The following is a 24,481-nucleotide window of genomic DNA, read 5'->3' as shown; positions in this document are numbered from 1 at the left end:
GCTCACCAGTTGGTGCCACTGTCTTCGCTACTAGCAAGTGACAGGACCTTACTCTACAGTGGCGCTAACTGGTGAGCGCTAAAACGATAGCCCTCATTGCGAGCTCACCGGTAAAGAGGCGTGTGGTGTCGCGCTAGGTGGGCTCGCTTTTGACGCCGGCGCTGGAGGCAGCCGCCTGGCGCGCTTCCTCGGGCAGACGCTCCGGGTTGGTCAGGATGTCTGTCGTCGTGCACAGGACTCGGAGCGAGTTGAGCACAGCTGGAATGGAGTTGGCACGTTGAAAAAGGTGAGAAAGATGATCAATACAACAGTAAAACTTTTAAGTTCATTCAAAACTGTTGTAATATTGAGTTGTGTCATTGTGTCACAATGGTCACCCACAGCACAGAAGTTCACTGCTGAACATAGACCTCCCCCAATGATTTCCATAGTCTCCGGGTTGGTAGCGGCTTGCATCCACCGCCTTCCCGTTGCCTTTATGAGGTCGTCTGTCCTATTTTCGTGTTTTACATTAGTTGACAAATCAAGTATTTTATGGAAATATTAGCGTTATTTACCATAATAATATACAATTTATTTAAAACTACCACACGGTTTTGTTATGGTGCCTTGCTTTTCTCTCTAGAGTTTTCTTGCCTTGTCTCCTAAATAGTTTTATATCTGGCACTTAGCCAGAAGGATATCTTAGACTTGTCATGCTCACTAAAATGTCTCTGGGGTAGTGGCGTGTGAGGCGGGTCGTTACATTCCCTATAATATGGTCGAGTGAAGCGATGGCTGGTTCACACGTCATGTCTGTGAACAGGCGCTGCCTTCGGGGACTGGTCAAGGAAAGATATACCTGACATAAAATATATGTATCAAAACGCAACAATTAACCTAGAAATTAGCACGGCACTAAAGAAATTTATTCAAAACTGCCACGCGGTCTCGTGCTAGATGGGCGTCTTAAAGGCCACCTTCTATCAACGGGAGCGCGTGGTAAGTAACTTGCTTCTGAATGTATGTAACTTCCTACTTTTTTATTTTTAAACCGGCAGACAGTGGTGACTGAGTTTGTTGCGGCGCTTCTTCTCAGCACTTGCCAAATGTTTGTCTCGAAGCGCTGGTAGGGCAAAAAAAGAATGAGACATGTATAGGCTCCTTAAGAGCATTTGACGATTTGCAAGAACTAATTTAATTAGTCTAAACAAATAAAGATAATTTTGATTTTGATTTTGATTTTGATTTTGATAAATATGTGTCCAACAAAAAAGTCATGAATGAAAGATATTTTAAAGTCACAATGTCTTTTTAAACGCATGCGCTGAACGAGTCCACCAGCGCCGCGGCTACCACGCTAAACTGAACCTTGCGCTAAGGAACATAAAGCCTATATCTCACCTGGCCTCATCTCCACGAGCGAACAGTGCTGCTCGGCCCACAGCAGCGTGGTGCGCACGAGGTCGGCGCCGCTGCCGCACGACACGCATGCGCTGAACGAGTCCACCAGCGCCGCGGCTACCACGCTAAACTGAACCTTATGTTAAGGAACTTAAAGCTGATGTTGCATTGGCTGTAGTTCGAAAAAACAAATGCTTTTTGATCCCAGAGATTTAATTAGATATTTTTCGACACTTTTAGGTTGATTTTACTACTAGGTTGATTTTTTTAAGGAGTAGTTAGGAGTGGCCGTAGTAAGCCTTTCCCCAGTATGGCGCTAATAGGGGTGGCTCCACTTGAAACCCGAGGCCATATCTTCAAAAATCACCTCAGAAATTCAAGCCTAAAATTGCAATCACCCCCACCCTTGTCCTCAAATAAAGGAATACAAACAAATAGATGGTAGCAAAGGCCAAACTTTCAGAAACTTCCTCACCAATTTAAGCATCAAATTGGTAACACACCCACCCTTCGGGACTTCGAATAAATTGTTAATTTCTATCTCCTTTCGATTGTCGATATTGCATTGTTTCTTGTAAAAGGATACGAGCCAATACTTCCAGTTGTGCATGGTGCGGTTGGCCACGTGGCGCGCGAACATCTCGCGCAGGCGGCCGGCGCGCGCGCGCGACACCGGCGCGCCCGTCGCCGGCAGCAGCGAGTGGCAGTTGCTGGGGGAAACAAGACCTTATTGAACAAAGGCAAATGATCATGGTTTTCACAAGAATTTTATGTAAAACAAAGAGATTGCAGAAAATAGTATGGATGCGAAAGTAGGTTTTGCAGAAAATAGTAGGTTAGGTTAGGTTAGAACAGTGACCGTTAACGCGCGAAGGCGAGCGAAGCGTGCCGCCGCCGCGGCAACCTAATCTGCCGAGCGCTAGAATCACCTTTAGTTTCGATAAAAATAATCCCAACTAATATTATAAATGCGAATGTAACTCTGTCTGTCTGTCTGTCTGTTACGCTTTCCCGCTTAAACCTCGCAACCGATTTTGATGAAATTTGGCATAGAGATAGTTTGAGTCCCGGGAAAGAACATAGGATAGTTTTTATCCCGGTTTTTGAAACAGGGACGCGCGCGATAAAGTTTTTCTGTGACAGACAAAATTCCACGCGGGCGAAGCCGCGGGCGGAAAGCTAGTGAAATATGAAAATAAATTTAGAACAAATTTTATATTAACTACGCACTAAACAAAATAATAACCACAAGCTAATTTGTATTCCATTCTATGCACCATCAAATTATTTTGTAAATAGTTTATCGTGAAATATTTTTGCCAAACAATAATTTGCTAAACAATAATATGCCAAAAAAGACATTATTTGCGAATTAAAAGTTTGCAATAAGTTGTTTTGCCAAATGAGAATTTGCCAAATGAAAATTTGCGAAACGTTGTTTGCCATGTGATAATTTGGGAAACGTTTTTTGGCCAAACATTAGTAATCCAAAAACACTTCTATGAAACCTCTACGAGTGTATCAGATGCTTTAGCGCCCAGAATGCTGCGTTTAGGGCGCCTAAATTGTATGAACTTCTATTGTGGCGCAGTTACACTATGTGCAAACTGGAACGAACGCAAGCGCGATCACGCGCATGGAAATATAGGCGACGCACGGAAAAACAAACTGCAATGAGGGTTTTCGCGAATGAAAAATCCGCCAGATGGCAATACGTAGACGCGAGGTCCAAATGCTGCATGATTGGTTATTTTTGACATGACATTGACAGATATGTTAAAATCCACCAATCACGCAGCAGTCAGACCCCACATCCACGTCCCGCCATCTAGCGGATCTTTCATTCGCGAAAACCCTCATTGAGTTCAGATGTTTACACTATCTGATTCGATCAAGTTCGCGCACCTAACCGCGCCATTGAACAAATGCTGCATTGCATCAATCAATTTTATAGAGGAAAGGAAACGCAGCGTTCTGGGCGCGTGGCTCGTTATGACTAGTCTATAACAGAGCGAAGCGCGCGCGCGACACCGGCGCGCCCGTCGCCGGCAGCAGCGAGTGGCAGTTGCTGGGGAAACAAGGCTTTATTGACCAACAACACTTTTATGAAACCACTACGAGTATATCAGATGCTTTAGCGCCCAGAATGCTGCGTTTAGGGCGCACTAAATTCTATAAATTTCTATTATTGCGCAGTTACACTATGAGCAAACTAGAACGAACGCAAGCGCGATCACGCGCATGGAAATATAGGCGACCCACGGAAAAACAAACTGCAATGAGGGTTTTCGCGAATGAAAAATCCGCCAGATGGCAATACGTAGACGCGAGGTCCAAATGCTGCATGATTGGCTATTTTTGAGTTGACATGACATTGACAGATATGTTAAAATCCACCAATCACGCAGCAGTCAGACCCCACATCCACGTCCCACCATCTAGCGGATCTTTCATTCGCGAAAACCCTCATTAAGTTCAGATGTTTACACTATCTGATTCGATCAAGTTCGCGCACCTAACCGCGCCATTGAACAAATGCTGCATTGCATCAATCAATTTTATAGAGGAAAGGAAACGCAGCGTTCTGGGCGCGTGGCTCGTTATGACTAGTCTATACTATAACAGTGCGAAGCGCGCGCGCGACACCGGCGCGCCCGTCGCCGGCAGCAGCAAGTAGCAGTTGTTGAGGAAAACAAGGCTTTATTGACCAACAACACTTCTATGAAGGGATAGATCTAGCGGTTAACCGAGTCAGTGCCTAAGATATAAGAGCGGCACGGGAGTAACAGAGCATACAAATCTGAAGCACGTTCGAAGTCTCGCTGACGTTTGACATCACAAAATCCCATTCTACTCCCATTCCTCTGGTACTGATAGTATATCAGCCGCTCCAGCGCCCAGAAAGCTGCATTTAGGGCATTTAAGTCAAGTTTATTAGTCCTTAATTCAAAAGTCTAATCTATTCGTAGTAGTCGAGTCTAATATTTTGAGATTTGATATCTCAAGTGTTTCATTTCAAAACTTAGCAATTTACTTGAAAAAAAAAACCCAACTTACGATATTGAGTTATTTAAACTTTCTGTTTGTTGCCGAAGACTTTCCATTTCTTCTTTTATTTGATTCCTCTCAGCTTTCAATTGTTTGATATATTCGGCACCTTTTTGTAACATTGCAGCTTTGCTAATCTGTAAATAATCAATTGAAGTTTTTGTCAAGTCACATAAATATCTTATATTAAAATATCTAATAATTCACTTAAATAAGATGCAGTTATAAAAAGATAGGAAAGACATATTTTATTATACACTTTGTTTAAGAGCCATTTCACAAAAATATTCCGCGCGAATTTAGGTAAAAGCTGTCAACGCAACGTCAAAAGAGTAAAAAGAACGCTGAAATGGACAAAAAAATCTTGAGCCGTGACCGTATTAAGACTTGATTTAAGTTATTAATTTTAAGGTAGAATGAGGTATTCAAACTTGATAAATTAATTTAAATTTTTAATAGAGTTTAATAAGTCTTTTATATTTCGATTCATAATGAAACACTAATAGGTATAATATGTAAAATATATATTAAGTACAAAATAAAGTTTTTTTCACTATGTGACTGACATAGTGAAAAAAAAATCTGCCCCTTCACAGCTCCATCATCGGGCCCTGGATACGAAATATTCGTCAAGACGAATCACACAAGCCCAAACTCCATAGGGTTCTATTGTTTTGTTACGGAGGTGGCCATTGCATCTCCTCCAGATCCATTATCAGATAGAGCTAAGAAATAAATAAATAAATATTATTATAAGTAAACAAATAACTAAAATAATTCATCTTACTATCTTACTTCTTACTAATATTATAAATACGAAAGTTTGTGTGGATGTCTGGATGTTTGTTACACTTTCACGCAAAAACTACTGAACAGATTTTGATGAAACTTTACAGTACAGTACAGCAGTACTAGGCAGTCTGTGTTCAACTATCACTCGGGTCGGACGTTCCTATCGCAAGACCTTTGGTTCACTCAGTTCCGATACGACTCTAGTGCTGTGTGTAATTATTTTCGTACGACACGAACGCACGTAAACGTCACGGCGGGAAAAATGACACAGGTCCTGCCTTGACGGGCGCTCGCGCCATACTAATCGATGTCGGCTTGCGCATTGTAATTTATACTGATATTCACATCAATATTTTGACAAAGTGGTTACTAATATTTAAACAATAACTGTAGAAATCAATTCTACAATGAATATTCTTTATTTTGGGATACTTTTATTGCAGTTATTGCTGTGTTTTTAAACCAAAAACCACGATCAAAATGTGACGTTAATCTTCAAATTTGCCAAATTATTTTTAGATTTTACTCAATAATGGTAATGAAATTCAAGAATCTATTTCATTAATGGACTACAAGAATATATGTCCGATGATTACTATATATTTTTAAGCTTATTATATGAGCATAAATAATAGATACAGGACTTTGAAAATGAGTCTGCGGCAATTTTTCCGTAAAATGGTTGTGGGAGATGGGGCACTGTGAATTAAGCAAAAGAATTTTAGTAAATCCGTTTCATTAATGGTCAACACCAAGGATTGACCTATCTTTCGCAGTTATTAAATAATCTCTGGGTGTTGCTTAAGATAGTAATTCATGCTTCCAAAATCTTAGAATTTCGCACGAAAATGTAAAATGGCTCTTAATAAATAAATTCTTACGTATAAACATTATCACAGAGGTCTCTTTCCAATCTCACATCTTCAATTTTAAAAGCAATACTATGTATTTAATCAGGGTAATGTCACTCCGCAGTTTAGTTATGTTTAGATGGTGCTCCTACCAGGAAGAAGACCTAAGGTCAGTAAGGATCAGTAAAAATCAGTAGGATCGCCATCGCCATCGCGCACGCAGCCATGTCCATAAGACACGACACGTGACGTTAAAGTTGCATGCAGTCAAACAAAGAAGGTTCGAATGTCGTCGGCATAAGGCCTCCCGCGCACTAGGCAGTCTGGCTGCCGCAGCCTGACCGTGACAGCCAATTATATGAATACTCTTTTCTGTCTAGTGCGCGGGCTTCATGGAGTGTTCATAGAGCGGATTGGCTGCCATAGCCAGGCTGCCTAGTGCGCTGAGGTCTAAGGTGCTTTATCGTCCTCACCTTGGCGGCGGGGTTGGCGTTGAGGTGCGGGATGAGCGCCTGCAGCGTGTCGAAGCCGTTCTTGATGTTGTAGCGGCGCTTCTGCTCGGCGTGCAGGTGCGTGCGGCGCGGCTCGCGCGGGGAGCCGGCTCGCGGCGAGCCCGGCGACGTGGGCGGCGACAGTGACTGCGCATACGGAGCATATTGTTTCATACACTATACACATACATTATGTTCAGTGGACCACAGACCCAGCTACCCATCTCCGTTTTTTCTCTCGCTCTCATCTAATGGCGATTCTTTGCGATAAAACGAGACATAATGACCGGAAACGGGGAGCTGGAAGTGTAGCCCAAAATACTATGTTTATGTTAAAAATTACCTAAAATTTTTACAGTAAAATTCACTAATTGAGACTTGCAAGCAACTCAACCTTTCAATACATTCCTAAGTAGATATTTTATGACTTTTTGGTACCAATGATTAACGGACTCTTTTGATAGTTAATTTGAAAATATACGTCAGTGCATTTGCGCGACACAGCACTATGAGATGCTCGCAGCAGCGCCGCCCTAAGGGCCCTCGCCCACGGCGACTTTTTGTAGGATGCAATCGCGCTGCTGTAGCGCGTTAGTAGCGGGTTGGCATCACTTCTGAAGCGCGTTGCCAATGCGACTAACGCGCGTTAGTAGCGATGTTGTCGCTCGTTTACAAAACACGCGACAAAGTCACCGTGAGCGAGGGCCCTAATGCGATACAGAATGACAACAACCCCACTACGCATTGTAACGCGCCGTATAGTGCAACGCGGAGCCGCTCAAATGCGGCCCGCCCATTAAATAACATATATTATAAGACAAATAAATATTTCTATTTCTATTTCATAAATTAATCAATGAAACTCATTGGAAAAAATATTGTTTAAAAAGAACAAAACAAGTCAGTTAAATAATTTTTCGATTGAAATATTATACAAAACTCCATAAACTAACATTATGTTACATAATATAATTATGTAGTTTATGGAGTTACTAACCGGATGTGGTGACATTATATCACTGCCAATAGGCGAGGGCTGGCCTTTGCGAATTGGGGACTTCGGATCCGATCCTCCGGCGACTTCCTCGTTACTTCCCATTTTGTACACGCTTTTAGCTGGAAGGGGATGACGGAATCATTAGTAAACCTATTTCATATTTTACTGAAAATATACTAAAATAATGGTATGCAAAAAAGCTTAACAGTGTGCGTAAGATTCACAAGTGTATGAATTGTAGCATTGAGCAAATATAGTTCGAATGCCATAGGCATAAGGTATATTGTTGATGGACTATGGTGATCAGATAAACTACGCTTGACAAAAAGTCCCGGGTTGATTAAATATTCATCTTATGTCCATGTGAGTGTAGAGGCTATGGAGGGATTGTAAAGACTATGGAGGGAGTGTAGAGACTATGGAGGGAGTGTAGAGACTATGGAGGGAGTGTAGAGACTATGGAGGGAGTGTAGAGACTATGGAGGGAGTGTAGAGACTATGGAGGGAGTGTAGAGACTATGGAGGGAGTGTAGAGACTATGGAGGGAGTGTAGAGACTATGGAGGGAGTGTAGAGACTATGGAGGGAGTGTAGAGACTATGGAGGGAGTGTAGAGACTATGGAGGGAGTGTAGAGACTATGGAGGGAGTGTAGAGACTATGGAGGGAGTGTAGAGACTATGGAGGGAGTGTAGAGACTATGGAGGGAGTGTAGAGACTATGGAGGGAGTGTAGAGACTATGGAGGGAGTGTAGAGACTATGGAGGGAGTGTAGAGACTATGGAGGGAGTGTAGAGACTATGGAGGGAGTGTAGAGACTATGGAGGGAGTGTAGAGACTATGGAGGGAGTGTAGAGACTATGGAGGGAGTGTAGAGACTATGGAGGGAGTGTAGAGACTATGGAGGGAGTGTAGAGACTATGGAGGGAGTGTAGAGACTATGGAGGGAGTGTAGAGACTATGGAGGGAGTGTAGAGACTATGGAGGGAGTGTAGAGACTATGGAGGGAGTGTAGAGACTATGGAGGGAGTGTAGAGACTATGGAGGGAGTGTAGAGACTATGGAGGGAGTGTAGAGACTATGGAGGGAGTGTAGAGACTATGGAGGGAGTGTAGAGACTATGGAGGGAGTGTAGAGACTATGGAGGGAGTGTAGAGACTATGGAGGGAGTGTAGAGACTATGGAGGGAGTGTAGAGACTATGGAGGGAGTGTAGAGACTATGGAGGGATTGTAAAGACTATGGAGGGACTGTAGAGACTATGGAGGGAGTGTAGAGACTATGGAGTGATTGTGGGGGCTTTGGGGGGAAAGTAAGGGCTGAGAGGGGAATATGGAGGCTGTGAATTTAGTGTAGAGTCTGTGAATTTAGTGTAGAGGCTGTGAATTTAGTGTAGAGGCTGTGAATTTAGTGTAGAGGCTGTTAATTTAGTGTAGAGGCTGTGAATTTAGTGTAGAGGCTGTGAATTTAGTGTAGAGGCTGTGAATTTAGTGTAGAGGCTGTGAATTTAGTGTAGAGGCTGTGGAGGGCGTATGGGAGCTATGAGGGCCGTGACGTGTGTTCAACTGACAGTGCTGCGCGGAGAGCAGCTGCGCGAGCATGACGCTGGCCTGCGGCAGGCTGGGCTCGGACGCCACGCTGTTGAGCGGCGGCCGCGCGCCCGCCTCGCCGCCGCCCGACTGCGAGCGAGAGCGCATGCGCAGCGCGCTCGGCGTGCTCTCGCGGGCCTGCGAAGCAACACGTAAAGGTTCAGCCAAACCAACGCGATCAGCCGGCGTGCAATGCATTTAACGCCCGTATTCACAAACATTACTATGAGGTCTCACAGTGCGCGTGAACGCACAGGGTGACACACGAACCAATCACAGAGCTCTATTCAACGTTGTGTGTTCGATTTGCTGCTTCACTTAAGCAAGCATCGTTTGTGAATACGGGCGTAAGTCTGATCGCCATCGCTGCATGCCGGCTGATCGCGTGTGATCGCGTTGGTTTGGCTGAACCTTAAGGGCGCCTTCCATTTAGACGTTTCGTGTCGAGTGTTTATCGTGCGTTTGCAAAACCGCACACTATTAGTAATTGTCGATTTATTCCGACGCAGTTGTCATACAATTTACCGTGTGTGGTCCTGCAAACGTCCGACAAATGTCCGCCACGAAATGTCTAAATTGAAAACGCCCTTTAGGAACATCCACGATTGTCTAATGCCGGCTGTACTCTCGTCAGTCTTGTCTGAGAGCTCTCGCCCAGACTCGCCCGAATACTCGCGAGACAGCCCCATGTGCAAAAGACAATGCCGGAAATTGGCGTCTTTTCTTTTTTCGCGCGGCCATCGACCAAACCTTGTTTTTTGATTACAAAATAGTGTAATAAACCAAACTTACTATGACATGTATACCTCTAAACTCAGTCTGAACTGAGTTACGAGCATTAGAAGTTTGATGATTTTACATACTAGATTTGCTTTTTGCGCNAAATGGCAATGCCAGATTTTGTATGGAAGGTGGCGTCTTTTTTTTTTCGCGCGGCCATCGATCAAACTTTGTTTTTTGATTACAAAATATTGTAATAAACCAAACTTACTATGGCATGTATACCTCTAAACTCAGTCTGAACTGAGTTACGAGCATTAGAAGTTTGATGATTTTACATACTAGATTTGCTTTTTGCGCGCAAGTTTTGTAAGAAATTGCAACAAAATAATGACATTGTATGTGTAAACAAACAATACCATCCATTAAAGGCTCCAGACATCAGTATGCAGCAGAATCAGCGCAATAAAAAATAGCGCAATATTTTTCTTACAAAACTTGCGCGCAAAAAGCAAATCTAGTATGAAAATCATCAAACTTCTAATGCTCGTAACTCAGTTCAGACTGAGTTTAGAGGTATACATGCCATAGTAAGTTTGGTTTATTACAATATTTTGTAATCAAAAAACAAAGTTTGATCGATGGCCGCGCGAAAAAAAAAAGACGCCACCTTCCATACAAAATCTGGCATTGCCATTTGGGAGCGCCGAGAGAGGAAAGCCGAGAGGAAAAAATTTTATTTTCCCCTTCGGCGAGTCTACAGACGGCATAAAGCGTGATATAACGCGAATGTGGATGGAACAACAAGAATAACGAAGCGCAGTCGCAGCATCACGCCTCTAATTTGCCTTTATTTTGTAACGCGCGCTCGTCTTTTGTTTACAGTGCACAAAAGACATTCACCTTAAGATTGCGTCCCCACTATTCGCGTTACATGACATTACATTACACAAGTCTGAGTTTAAAATAATTTTGATAAAAGGACTCAACAAGGCTTCTGCTTACGCTTCAGCAGTAGTCTTGAAATTCTTTTTTTTATCCACAACGAGGAAGCTCTAGGCCTGTATCTCATCTGATGGTAAGTGATGATCAGGCCGAGAAGGTGGAAGCGAGCTTCACCCGGAATCCTCAACCACGGAGGAACTGGCTATCTTACCTCTTACTGCCGGAAAACAACAATGCTGTTAACATTATTGTTATAGCGACAGACTTAGGTTAGATGGTGGTAGCTAGCCAGGCGGACTTTGAACAAGCCGTACCACCAACCAAACCGAACAGAAAAATCTGCCCCCACTGGGAATCGAACCCGGGACCTCTGCGTCTGAAGTAGGTGGTCTTACCACTAGACCACAGAGGCGGTAAATGGCAATGCCAGATTTTGTATGGAAGGTCGCGTCTTTTTTTTTTCGCGCGGCCATGTAAAATCATCAAACTTCTAACGCTCGTAACTCAGTTCAGACTGAGTTTAAGAGGTATACATGTCATAGTAAGTTTGGTTTATTACATTATTTTGTAATCAAAAAACAAAGATTGGTCGATGGCCGCGCGAAAAAAAAAAGTCGCCAATTTCCGGCAGTCTTTTATTGAATTTATCATGTGCACTCACCCTGGCGGTATGTCTCGAGTGCGTATCGTGGGCGTGGACGGGCGCGCTGAGCGACCAGTCAGCGTTGATCTGCGCGCCTAGCGGCAGACTGTGAGAGCGGAGCTGCTCCTTGCGGCCTGGGCTGCCCGCACTGCTACTGTCTTGAACTTAACTAGTTTCATCATTATACACTTAGCCACTGACCCTGGCGGTATGCCTCGAATGCGTATCGTGGGCGTGGGGCGGCGCGTGGGCGTGGGCGGGCGCGCTGAGCGACCAGTCGGCGTTGAGCTGCGCGCCTAGCGGCAGGCTGTGCGAGCGGAACTGCTCCTTGCGGCCCGGGCTGCCCGCGCTGCTACCAGCCTGCGCAGAGCTACCGGCGCCTGACACCTGACGACAAAAACAATATTTACCTATAGTCTGTGAGCACGTAGAATTTTGTCCAATGACCCCAAGCTACCCATCCTTATCGCTCGCGCGTAATTACTCACTGCGGGTGCCAGTCGCACAGTCGCGACAGCAATATAATTACGCGCGAGCAATAAGGATGGGTAGCTAGGGGTCATTGCACAAAATTCTACGTGCTCACAGACCGGGCTTTACTTAAATCAAATAATGTACATAGTACTTAAGCCCATTCCAGGGCGCTTACACACGCCCCAAATATTGCTAGCCCTACCATCACTTCGGGTCAACAAAGTGGCGGAAGAAACTCTGATTTAAGTTGAAGTTCATCAAAGTAACTATACAGATAATACAGAAAAATATTGTTCCGTGCCTGGCTGGATGTAAATAGAGATCTAGCAATAGCTTAACTCTCTCCTGGGACTAAAGTAGTCTTTCCTTGGTTGCATTTTATTGGTTATCCAGCTAATCCAGCTAAAGATACAGCTACTGAAGACTTGTAATGGTGGAAAGGAGATGTAGTAACAGCGTAGAATAAAGTAGATTCATATAAGAAGACTCAAGATCACCCAAAGAGCGATGGCACAGAGCTCGTAGAGCTGATGGTCGTTAGGACAAGAAGCCATAGTGTGGTTAGGCCTTCAACTAGGTGGACCGACGATCTGGTGAAGGTCGTGAGAAGTGCCTGGATGCGGGCAGCGCAGGACCGGTCTTTCCACCAGTCGTTAACGTAATTTGTTTGAAAAGAAAGTGGATTAGAAGTGGCTTACCTGCTGTGAGGTAGCTGCCACGAGAGGAGGCGAGGGCATCTTGAAGGAGCGCTGGTTGGGCGCCGCGGGCTTCGGCTTGTAGGCCTCGGGCGCTGGTAGGTACTGCATAGGCGCCGCCGGCCGCGGCCGCGCCTCGTAGCTCGGCTGGCTCGACTGTGACGAAACCACAGTTAGTAACCGATCGCGCCTACTAGGGATGATCAATTGACAAAACATCGCTGTTCGGTAAAACATCGATGGTGATCGATATGTGCAACGTTGTTGAACAATCAGGTTTAATTTAGTGCACCGTGGGAAAAATTATGTCCAGATATCAAGGTTTTAATAAGGTCAGAATTTAAGAAAAGTTCTGATTTTACATACATTGTAATTTATCTACATCGACGGTTTTCGTCAATTAGTCTGCAATCAAAAATAAGTACAAAATGGGTGCATATTCTTAGTCATTTTCATGCAGCACAAAATTTTGAAATCCCGAGGTTTAAACAAGCAACATCGACGTTTTGTATCGATCACCCCTACTGCTCTTACGACAGGCAAGCGGAGCTACCATCTGCTGCGGGTAGGGCTGGTAAGGCGGCGCGGGCGGCGGCGCGGGCGGCGCGGGCGCGTAGTGCGGCCGCCGCTTGTCGCTCGCGCGCGGGTAGCCGCGCCCTTGCAGCACGAGGGTAGACGCGTACTTTGAACTAGGCAGCGGCTGTTGGAGAAGCGTCACTGTCTCCGGCGCTGTTTGGGACGGCGGCACCGCTGGGAAAGAATAAGCATTGTTACTTTGATAAAGGTGGGTTACAAACTGATAAGATGGGCAGTCGATTTTTTGGTGCAAGACGGTTTAATTTCTTGAAAAGCTCAATCTTATAAACTTTGGTAATTGGAAACAATTAAGAATGAAGTCAAGTACATTCATAAGTGCCAAAATACTGGTCAAAATTGAATAAATATTTGTGATTTATTATTTTTCCGAAAATGACGGTTAGTCAGAACTGTCTAGTGGTTGTAGTGACTGGTGGAGTCTGCAGAAACAACTGCCATAGAATCGCAAATTGTAGTCGTTTTACATTCATTCTTGGTCTATCGATCACTGTCACCGTTTACAGACAGCATAAAACAATCAGGTAATAAAGAAGCTATAACACACCTGCGTCGGAGAACCAGAGTGACTGACATAGCCCGCAGAATCGCTAAAATCAAGTGGCATTGGGCGGGGCACATAGCTCGAAGAGCTGATGGCCGCTGGGGCAGGAAAGTTCTTGAGTGGCGACCACGAGCCGGAAGACGTAGCGTGGGCAGGCCTCCCACTAGGTGGACCGACGATCTGGTGAAGGTCGCGGGAGGTGCCTGGATGCGAGCAGCGCAGGACCGGTCTTTGTGGAAATCCTTTGTCCAGCAGTGGACGTCTTTCGGCTGAAACGAACGAACGAACACACCTGCAGTATACTTATAGTAGGAGTCGGGCTGCGTGACGATCTTGGGCGCCGCCACGTGCTGCAGCCGCGCCTTGCCCGCGTAGGGCTGCAGCGGCGCATCGGGCGCCGGCGCCGGCTCATACCTAGTGATGCGAAATTAACAGATTTTTGAAAAACGTGAAAAAAAAAAATTGACACCCGTGTTTTTTTTTGCCTCACTTTTAATTCAATTATGAATCAAAATACATTAACCTTTAAAGTCCCAGACGGTATACATTAATGCCTTAACAATTGATTATCTATTGTGTCTAGATTCGCGGGCCTTGAAGGATTAATACAAGTTATTTATTTATAATTTAGTAATAACAACTTCCAACAAAAGATTGCAACTTTACTTATTTTCCAACAAAAGATTGCACCTTTACTTATTTTCTTTCTTTATTTTTATTCTTCATATTTCCTATAATATCAGTTTCAATGCCTAAACTACTTTTGTCTTGCGGTCAACGTAGAAATCTTGGTACTATTCCACCAGAAAAGTACAGTACAGTCAAGAATAAACCGAAAACTATATTATGTACTCTTAAGTATTCGTTTATAATCGTAACTGCCTGAAAAGTTTTGGATCTTACTCTTAAAAAAAATATAGAAAAAAGACTGTTTTTTTTTGCAACACTACATACCCGTACTGAGGCATCAGCTCCGCGCCCATCATGCCCTGCATCTCGCCCTGCGCGAACATTCGCGAGCCCTCGTACGCGCGCCTCTGTTGCTCGTTCTTGATCGACTCCTCTGACATTAACATTTGAGTATTGTTGCTTGTGCCTGAAAGGTGAAATCATTCATGATAAAGGGTCAAGTACCCTATTCATCATGCGTAAAAGTTGGATCTATTTCTCTCTTTTTTTTTTGTTGTGTTTGTTATTGTCATGACGAGGTTCTTATGTAAGATAAATTATTCAAAAAAGACAATGCCGGAAATTGGCGTCTTTTTTTTTTCGCGCGGCCATCGACCAAACTTTCTTTTTTGATTACAAAATAGTGTAATAAACCAAACTTACTATGACATGTATACCTCTAAACTCAGTCTGAACTGAGTTACGAGCATTAGAAATTTGATGATTTTCATACTAGATTTGCTTTTTGCGCGCAAAGTTTTGTAAGAAATTGCAACAAAATGGTGACATTGTATGTGTAAACAAACAACACCATCCATTAAAGGCTCCAGATATCAGTATGGAGCAGAATCAGCGCAATAAAAAAATAGCGCAATATTTTGTTGCAATTTCTTACAAAACTTGCGCACAAAAAGCAAATCTAGTATGAAAATCATCAAACTTCTGATGCTCGTAACTCAGTTCAGACTGTGTTTAGAGGTATACATGCCATAGTAAGTTTGGTTTATTACACTATTTTCTAATCAAAAAACAAAGTCTGGTCGATGGCCGCGCGAAAAAAAAAAGACGCCACTTTCCATACAAAATCTGGCATTGCCATTTAGTAAACATAACGGTCATAATAACTGTTCTTAAGATAGGAAAAACATATCAATGTTTTTGCTATACATATCAGTCAGTACTTTGGGCATCCTTGGGATGTTACTGAGAAGTGAGGAACAAATTCGGCCATCTTTGTCAGTCTAATTATTTAGAAATGTGCGATAAAATTTGAAGTTTTACCAACTTAGATTTAGCGTCACGTAATGGAATACTGATTGGTTGGTATTTAACTATTTGCTAAATGCTAAATTGGCTTGAAAATAGTTTTTAATGACAATAATTAAGGATGGTGACTCATAAAAGTATAGGTACATAACGTTACAATCATTGATGTAAACCGCCTATCGAGCCGCAATAAATTTTGCTCAATAAGATATTGTGATATTACATTGTAGATAAAGATAACATAAAAAGTCAAGTCATGGGCTATAGATATTATCTGTGGCTACAGTAAGCTAGTGGAATGGAGTGCAAGTCACATAAAAGACTTATTTGTGAAGTTATTTTTAACAGACTTCGTTAATTGGGTATTTGACACTATTCATTCACCAATTTAAAGTACAATTTTTTTAAAAACATTTCGTTCTGGTCTTAAAAACTCAACTAATTTTAAAATCAAATTAAATTAAGATTTTTGACTTTGTTAATGTAAAAAAGTATAAAGCCCTACAAAACATACTATGTGAGTCTCGTTTTAACAGTTCATGAAAAGTACGTCAGAATAGATAGAATAGAAAGTATTTACGCCCGTATTCACAAAAGATGCTTGGTTAATTGAAGTAGCAAATCGAACGCACAGCGTTGAATAGAGTTCTGTGATTGGTTCGTGTCACCCTATGAGTCCACGCGCACTGTGATACCTCATAGTAATGTTTGTGAATACGGGCGTTATTCGTCTCAAAATGTCAAATACCCTATTGTTCGTTCGTTCGTTCGTTTCAGCCGAAAGACGTCCACTGCTGGACAAAGGCCGCCCCCAAGGAGGAGGATGGCCGCTGGGGCAGGAAAGTTCTTGAGTGGCGACCACGAGCCGGAAGACGTAGCGTGGGCAGGCCTCCCACTAGGTGGACCGACGATCTGGTGAAGGTCGCGGGAGGTGCCTGGATGCGAGCGGCGCAGGATCGGACCCTATTGTAAACTGTTTTATTGTTTCCTACCATGTATAGTCATCTGGCTGGTGGGCATGGCGGCGGGCGAGCTGCCGAGGTAGCCCTGCTGGTACGAGTCCACGGACATGCCTCCGCCCCGGTACAGCGCCTCCTCAGCCGGGAGCGCGCTCTCCTCGGGCACGGGAGGCAGGCGGGGCGTTGACGACAGAAGTTCTGCAAGTTGCATGGGGTTATGGTGGAAATAACTCATTTATTTTTGCAACTAGGTTATAATGGATAAGAATAAGAGAAATATCTGCTCATTTGTACACACAGCAACAAGAGAAAGGCTCAAAATTTAGGATGAAAAAAAAAACACGAAAAAAAATTGTATTTGATACGGGCACGGGAGGCAGGCGGGGCGTTGACGACAGAAGTTCTGAAGTATGGGGTTATGGTGGGAATAACTCATTTATTTTTGCAACTAGGTGTTTATGCCTTTAGACTAAGATGACTTTCGAAATAAGATGAATAAGAATAAGAGAAATATCTGCTCATTTGTACACACAGCAACAAGAGAAAGGCTCAAAATAGAGGATTAAAAAAAATAAGAAAAAAAATCGTATCTGAAATGGCGACACTTTTCCAAAAAGAAAAAAAATGAATAGATGACCATCCGTGTATCATCTCCTTAAGTTTGCTCTTTACGGGACACTCTGTATATTTCTCATTAGAAAGGGAAAATGAGAGACGTACTGTCACCCGTGCGCGTACGCCTTTACACGTCCCAGTATTATTTTAATCCTACCACTGCTTCGGGACAAAAAATGGGCGAGCAGCGCAAGAAACTCAGTCACAATATTGTCAGCCTCTTTTCCAAGGGTTTACTAGGGATGGGACTAAGATTTATTAACTAGCGCTACGCTCTACTCCGCTAACTGTTCTGCCTTCGCACGGCAATGTATTATATCGTACATTTATAATACGTTCTTGATCCACTCTATCTTTGCTGAGAACTGCATTAAAATCCGTTGCGAAGTTTAAAAGATCTAATCGTACAGACAGCGGGGGCGATTTTGTTTTATACTATGAATGCAAAAATATTTATTGAGTACAACAGTTACATACAGATTACAGTACATACGTTTTTGTACTAAGCTATTAGTGATGCGCATGACCTCAATTACAGCATACCTATTCAAGATATTAATAGTACCTATGCTTGTGGTAAACGGGAAGGCCGAAAAGTATTGAAGTAATGAACAATTTTACATGTTTGTTTTGCCAGTTCGATGGTAATTAGGTAGGTAATAAATTATTTTTATCATAGATGTGTCTAACTAAGAATGAAATCATTACCGTTATAATTGAATTTATAACAGGTAATAGATAAAACTCTAATCTGAAGGATTCAACTTTAAATATATGTATCCACTTTTTTTTTTTCAAGATAATAAAAAAGTACATCCTAATTCAGTACATAGATCTAGTCCCGATTTTAATCGATACATGGTTTGTCACTTTCTGTCAAATGTTAAATTCAATGTGATGAAACGAGATAACACGTCGTTTAACTTAAACCGAAGTTATTATAGTAGACATTTTTAGCGTAAGGGGATAAATAAATTTATTATTATAGTGTAGATAAGTGAGCTAGGTGACAGTTTATGAAGAGTGTCGACCTACGATAAATAGATATAAATAAGTTCCATTACTCATACTAAGATTAGCCCAAGCAAGAAGAAATGTTGACCCTTTATAAAAATAGATCGAGAATATTACGCATTTTTCTACTCGATTGCGTCATCGTACTTGCAGTCATAATATGCCTATAGAAAATATAAGCGTTTGCAATAAAAGATAAAAGAAATGAAGGTCAATAAACACGTAGCCGGAAATTATTGGAGAAGTGGCACAAACATAATAATGAGATAACGAGTTTTGTCTTCCTCACCTTGGAGTGGTTCCAATGTGTCCATAAAATCATCGAGGTTAGGTTGCAAAGGACCTAAGCTCGGCTGAATGAAGTCAGCTAAGCTAGCACCTCTTGCTGAAAGTAAACAATATTACGCACGTGTTAATATTATCACATATTATTATGAGAACGTATCTTTGTCTGTCTGTTACTTTACACTGAACCAATTTTGATGAATATTGGTATAGAGATATGTAAGCCTGGAACATGTGATTGTAATTATCCCCATGATTCAGGGGTATTCTAACGAAAATAATGTTTGTATGGGGATAATTTAGCAGGTGAAGTCGAATGCAAAAGCCAGTTTACAATATAGACAGGCTATCTACGCCTATCCACATTCCAAATACGGTGAATTAATTTAAGAATACATTTATTCTTGATGAATAAGTATTTGAATCAATTGTGTACAAAATCGTGTAAAAACTGACAAAAATCTCACGCACTCGTAATTTCATTTGGGAAATCTTGCACGGCACTATGTGCTGATAAATTTGTAGGTACTTTATTCGAGTCATACTGGCGATTTCTTTTGCGACAGCTTAGATAAAAATATAAGGAGTTTCTTGGTTTTATCCCCAACAATTTTTTGTTTTATAACTATCCAATAACCCGTGGCTACCAAGCGGTCAAAGAGTATCCAACCGTATGGTAAGAAAAAATAAGTTTTTGAGGATTTGGAAGAGGATTCATTAAGCGATTCGGTAAAATTAAATAAATAGTCATGACATACGTCTATAGCTGGTCTATAAGCCTGAATCTAGTGTGACCTTTTGCTAAAAGAAGTACTTATCACAAGATAACAATTGAACAGCATACCAATCTCCCTGCAGTCGGGGAACGCGAAAGGTTGGTGGTTGGTGATGGTCGAGAACAGAGTGTCACTCATGAAGCTGAGGTAGTCCTCGTCTGTTAACATGTTGCCCGCGAGGTCGCTGCATTGCGAGAACGACTCCACCGTGTCCATGTCCGATATCTAAGCAGAAACATTCATTAACACTCGGCGGTCAAATGGTTAAATCATACCCATTTTCAAATGCCTCACCGTATCCTGGACGGCGGTGTCCCCCTTGCCGAGGAGCCGCATTATATGAAACATGCGCCATTTTTTATATTCTGCGATTACTGCTTCGGCTCTTCGTTTCCAATATTTGCCTTCTAATATTGTTGTCTGTAATTAAACGAACCAGTTACTTATAATATTCTCAGTATAGCTTATTTTATATTTCAAAAGTTTAAATAAGTTACCTCTGGTTTTACGTGAGTGTCAACGTCTAACGGTGAAGCGAACTGGCACACCAGGGTATTTTGCTTCTTTATAACTGCAAATCAAATTCAATATTGAGACCATGTGTGTAAGTAGGCAGCTCGTGTGATTATTAGCCAATTAGAATGATAAAGTGCCTACTTAATATTAATATGAAGATCGAGACGCAATCTTCAACAACAGTCTTGATTATCAGTGATTTGTTGCTCAAGACTCATTTGAATAGTAATTAAATAGTTAACTTCGCTAATACTAATTAATCATACACCTACACACACCCCTTGATGCGTATGAACACACACCCACGGCCACATCCCTCATTGCTTTTACCGACACGAACATATTGACCAACTTATCAATGATTTATAACTCAGCAAGTATTAATATGATAAAATCGTCTACACGCATCGTTCGATTGGGTCCTTTCACGATAATAGTGCGTGGTAGTCTTGTAGTACATTCGCGTTAGCAACTACAGATACCAGCACCACGCATCACTCTAGCACGTGCTAGATAACATATTAGACATACAATAGTACCGTTTTCAAAACTAGGAATTGAAACATTGCCCAAAATCTCGCTAAATCTACAAATTAAACCCGATTCTCTCACCGTTTATAGAGCGGTCACAAGCGTAAATACTAGCGGACTTAAATAAAAAACGTACTTACTACCCAAAACTAAAAGTATTAGTATAATAAAAATATGTTTAATAATACTTATTGTATACATTTTCGTTTGAACCGTGAAAAATGAAACGGAAAGTTTTTGTTTGGCGGAACAAACCCAATAAATCTTGTTATGCTATTTATACCTGATATAAAAAACACATAGTAATGTCTATGCTCACAAATTGTTTTTACGATAATACAAAGAGCCCTAAAGAGCTTACTTATTTTCTAATATTTAGGTACTAAACCAGTCAATATTCAGCAATATCATTGTGGTCTCGACTTAGGGGCCGATTTTTAAGATATTTTTAGAGACAAGTAGTTCAATTAACACCAAGTTAGGAACTGAAGATGAAATTTAGGGGAAATCGAGAAAATTTACAAATATACCATAAATAATTTATAAATACGTAGGTACTTATATGTATTGTAATTGTAATATAAGGCACCACTAGTCCAACGTGACTACCAATTCGCGAGTCGGTAGTTTGATTCCCAATGACCACCGCAAATCCGCAATACTGCTTTGCAGTCTTACCAGACTGCCCGCACTGGTGCTACTGCACCAGACTTCAATCTGTGACCAGCATTTAATAAAGTAATAGGACATACTTAAAAAGTCACTTATTGTTTAAAATATTAAAACCTTAGAATTAAAACGTATTTCAAGACTTCAGATTTAAGCCGCTCAGTATTATCGAACTGAACTAAACTAAAGGTATTTGAGTAACATTTCTAAGCATTTCTATCGATAAAAATGTATTCACAAGAGTCACCTTTGGCAGATTTTTCATTGGCGTCGAGGTATTTGATTCATGATAATAAATCTCAAATACATTTTTTTCAATAGCTGCTGATAAATGATATTTATTAAAATATAACAAAGATCATCAGTTACTGGACATTACCTATCTATAATTACGTTTCACGTCAAGAAATAAGTTTTAAGAGGTCACTGTTATCTGACAATATTTAACCACACTTATGCAATACAGACTTTTTAGCAATCATTGTGCATTAAAGTATAATCGGACCTTTTTGATACAAAAATGTGCGTTGCTTTTTAATTAAGACATTAACGAGATAAAACCGGTAGGTTTCGGAAATTTTTGGTACATTGATAATTATTATTTACATAAAAGTATTACGCGTGTAAACTGATCACAAAGTATACTTTATACATAGCAAATGACGTCACGGCACATTAAGCTGATGATTTATCTTTGTGTGAGTAAGACATCAAACAACAGGACTTCAAGCACTTCTCAAACACTAATGTGTGCTCACTAATAAAACAAATGTATAATTTTATACAATAAAGTCTACTGAATAGTACTGACAGACTAATAGGATTATTACAAATAAATTATTAATTTATTACAATATTATCTATTGGCCTAGTATTAACAAAGCAGCTAAATGTAATAAATTCATTAATGACTCAAAATTTTATAGATCTTTACTTTATTTTAAATGCAAAAAATATGGAAATTATTCAGTAATGTTAATATAACAAGTAATTGGTAGTACCTCTGCAACATGGCCAGAATAAAATATTATCTCAAAAAATAAAATACTTACATTGCATGTGCCAACATCTCCATATAACATTGTTCAGTCTGATTTTGTCCTTCCACCGGAGTTTTATACCTTTGAAACGATTCCATTTTGGAGAGGTTAGTTTTTGTCTGAGAAAAATAATAAAATAGAAAAATTATTTTTATATTCACTTACCATAATTATCCTAACAACTTCCAGTCACAACCCAATACTTTTTAAAAGCACTTTACTAACTAAGTTAACTATATGAGTCCTTGAGCTAAGAAGTATCATTTTAACTTGTGATGAATTTAAAATAGGCATTATTATGAATACAAAAAAATGTATACTTTATTAACAAGTACAGACTTGGCGTGGAGCTGTACTGTTGAAATATGAAATTGTCTGACAGTCGAATGCTAAGCCACTTATCAGCTGTGCTATCAAATGGATCTTAAGCTTATTGCAAATAGCAGGTTGATAAGGAATAAACTCAGACTTCTTATCTTATCACCCTATAGTTCTACAGTCTCCCAACCGTAAATAGGTGAAAAATAAATTACTTAACTAGTCTCCTACCTAGTAAAATCAGTTTTATTTTTTGTCTTACAGAAAATTGCTCTAAAAGTAATAAGAGTTGTAAATAGAATTTAACTTTGTTGCTTATTTGTCTTTGTGACTTTGCTTGTTTACAAGATATTTGTTTTTTTTTATGATCTGTTTAATGGTTACATTTATTTATTATTATTTAGGTAATATTACTATGGTTTTACAGTTTATGAGAGGTCAAGACATTCAAGACTTCAGACTTTGTAAACGACTTTGAATAAAAAAAGATGTTTTTAATAAAAGGGACTAATGTATAGCGCCAGGCTTACTCATAAAAGGTACTGGTATGGTGGCTCAAAACCTTGATTTACTTTTAGGAATAAAACAACTTCAAGAACTAAAAGGATAGGTAAATTAAATATTTATTTTTAATTGTTTTTTTTTTACATCTGAAGTTTTTTTCTATTCTAATTCTACTTATTGGGCATTAACCCTTCAAGCCTCATGAATTGAGACAGTAGATATCAATCGTTATGCAGTCTTATGCAACCGTTTGGGGTTTATGATGTTTTGTTTGGTATATAATTTTGTTTTTCTAATAAAATTACATTTATTTCATGTATTAGTATTGGAATACTTTTTCATTTCATATAATATAGACTTATAAACATATTTTATTATCATGGTTAACAACAATATTCTTCAAGATCTATCGATTAAATTACATATTCCTATAAAACAACAAAATAAAGGACATACCACCTAGAAACAACAGTAAAATCATGAATTATACTATTGTTAGGTAGCTTTGAAACTCCAGCTATGTAATTATGTTTAGTATAAATAAATCAGTATTATCAGCTACCCTTACCAACAAATCAGTGTATAAAATTAAACACAAATATCAATAACTAAGTATTCATAGACGGAGTTATCTCAGAACATGACCTGCGTCTTTTACACAGGCTATGATGACCTCCTGTTATCTTTGCACACCAAACTAATGGAAACATACTGTTTCCTCATTTTGAGAAAACAAGAATCTCTACAATGTTAATAGCATGCTTTAAAACTTGTAAGCAATTATAGACTTCCAATATCTTAAATCAGATTCCTGTCAGACAATACAATTTCTTTTTATAGTTCCAAATTGGACATTAGTTCATAGTAAAAGCAGGATCAAAATTTAGATTTTTACTAACTAATAAATTAGTTACCTACATGAATCAATGTAACAAAACAACATTAAGTTTTACCAATCATTTAAAAACACACTCACCTGTAAGCTAAAGTCATACATTTGAATAATTTTGTAAGCGATATTTCGATAGAAAGCTGTTGATGTTGTTTGGTCACGATTTTGTCTGAGGGAGTGAATTGTTCTTTCGTGCCAGGTACGGTGTAAGTTGTAACCACAGACACTTTTTGAATGTTCTGTTCTTCGTCTGGAACAGGTACTGCCAAATCGTCAAATTCATCTTGAGCTTCTGCTTCAAAATGCGACACCATAAAATGCCCAGAATGAATAGTCTCCTTTCCTGGTCGAGGCTGGCGTTTCTCAACGTGTGTCATCGTTGTTACCTTAGTATTCAATTGCCTAAACACTAGGTGGTAAAGATGAATTAATAATCACATAAAATCTAACTAAGATCAACTTTTGGACTTAGACATATTTTTCATTTTTATCACTATCGCACACACTCACATTGTTTTTCGTCTGACAATGACATGACAGCAAGACCAATAAATTGACAGCAGTACAAACAGAGCCCCGTTGACATTATAATAATATAGAGCACTCCATCAATAGGCAATCCAATTACTGCTGAAAGTACACTCTTGAGTCTTGGCCAAGTCGC

General features: G+C 40.5%; 1 protein-coding gene across 1 annotated transcript; it reads right to left on the bottom strand.

Moving 5' to 3' along the window:
• On the bottom strand, positions 1-24,330 carry Mondo (MLX interacting protein mondo). The gene is made up of 19 exons (XM_028304995.1): positions 23,902-24,330; positions 22,116-22,222; positions 19,845-19,918; positions 19,642-19,767; positions 19,416-19,572; positions 18,576-18,671; positions 16,691-16,855; positions 14,718-14,859; positions 14,056-14,177; positions 13,179-13,375; positions 12,629-12,781; positions 11,658-11,843; positions 9,130-9,286; positions 7,563-7,681; positions 6,548-6,712; positions 4,441-4,568; positions 1,970-2,093; positions 1,384-1,513; positions 1-258 (listed from the first exon to the last, which is right to left on the bottom strand). Exons 1-19 carry the CDS (start codon positions 24,192-24,194, stop codon positions 134-136), a joined length of 2,766 nt encoding a protein of 921 aa, XP_028160796.1. The 5' UTR covers positions 24,195-24,330; the 3' UTR covers positions 1-133.
• Between the last annotated feature and the right edge of the window lie 151 nt (positions 24,331-24,481).

This window comes from Ostrinia furnacalis, unplaced genomic scaffold (assembly GCF_004193835.3).
Source record: "Ostrinia furnacalis isolate ACB-3 unplaced genomic scaffold, ASM419383v2 OfSCF1632, whole genome shotgun sequence".
NCBI classification, from domain to species: domain Eukaryota; kingdom Metazoa; phylum Arthropoda; class Insecta; order Lepidoptera; family Crambidae; genus Ostrinia; species Ostrinia furnacalis.
The sequence above is the reverse complement of the archived record's forward strand: the minus strand, read 5'-3'. Positions and strand labels throughout refer to the sequence as shown.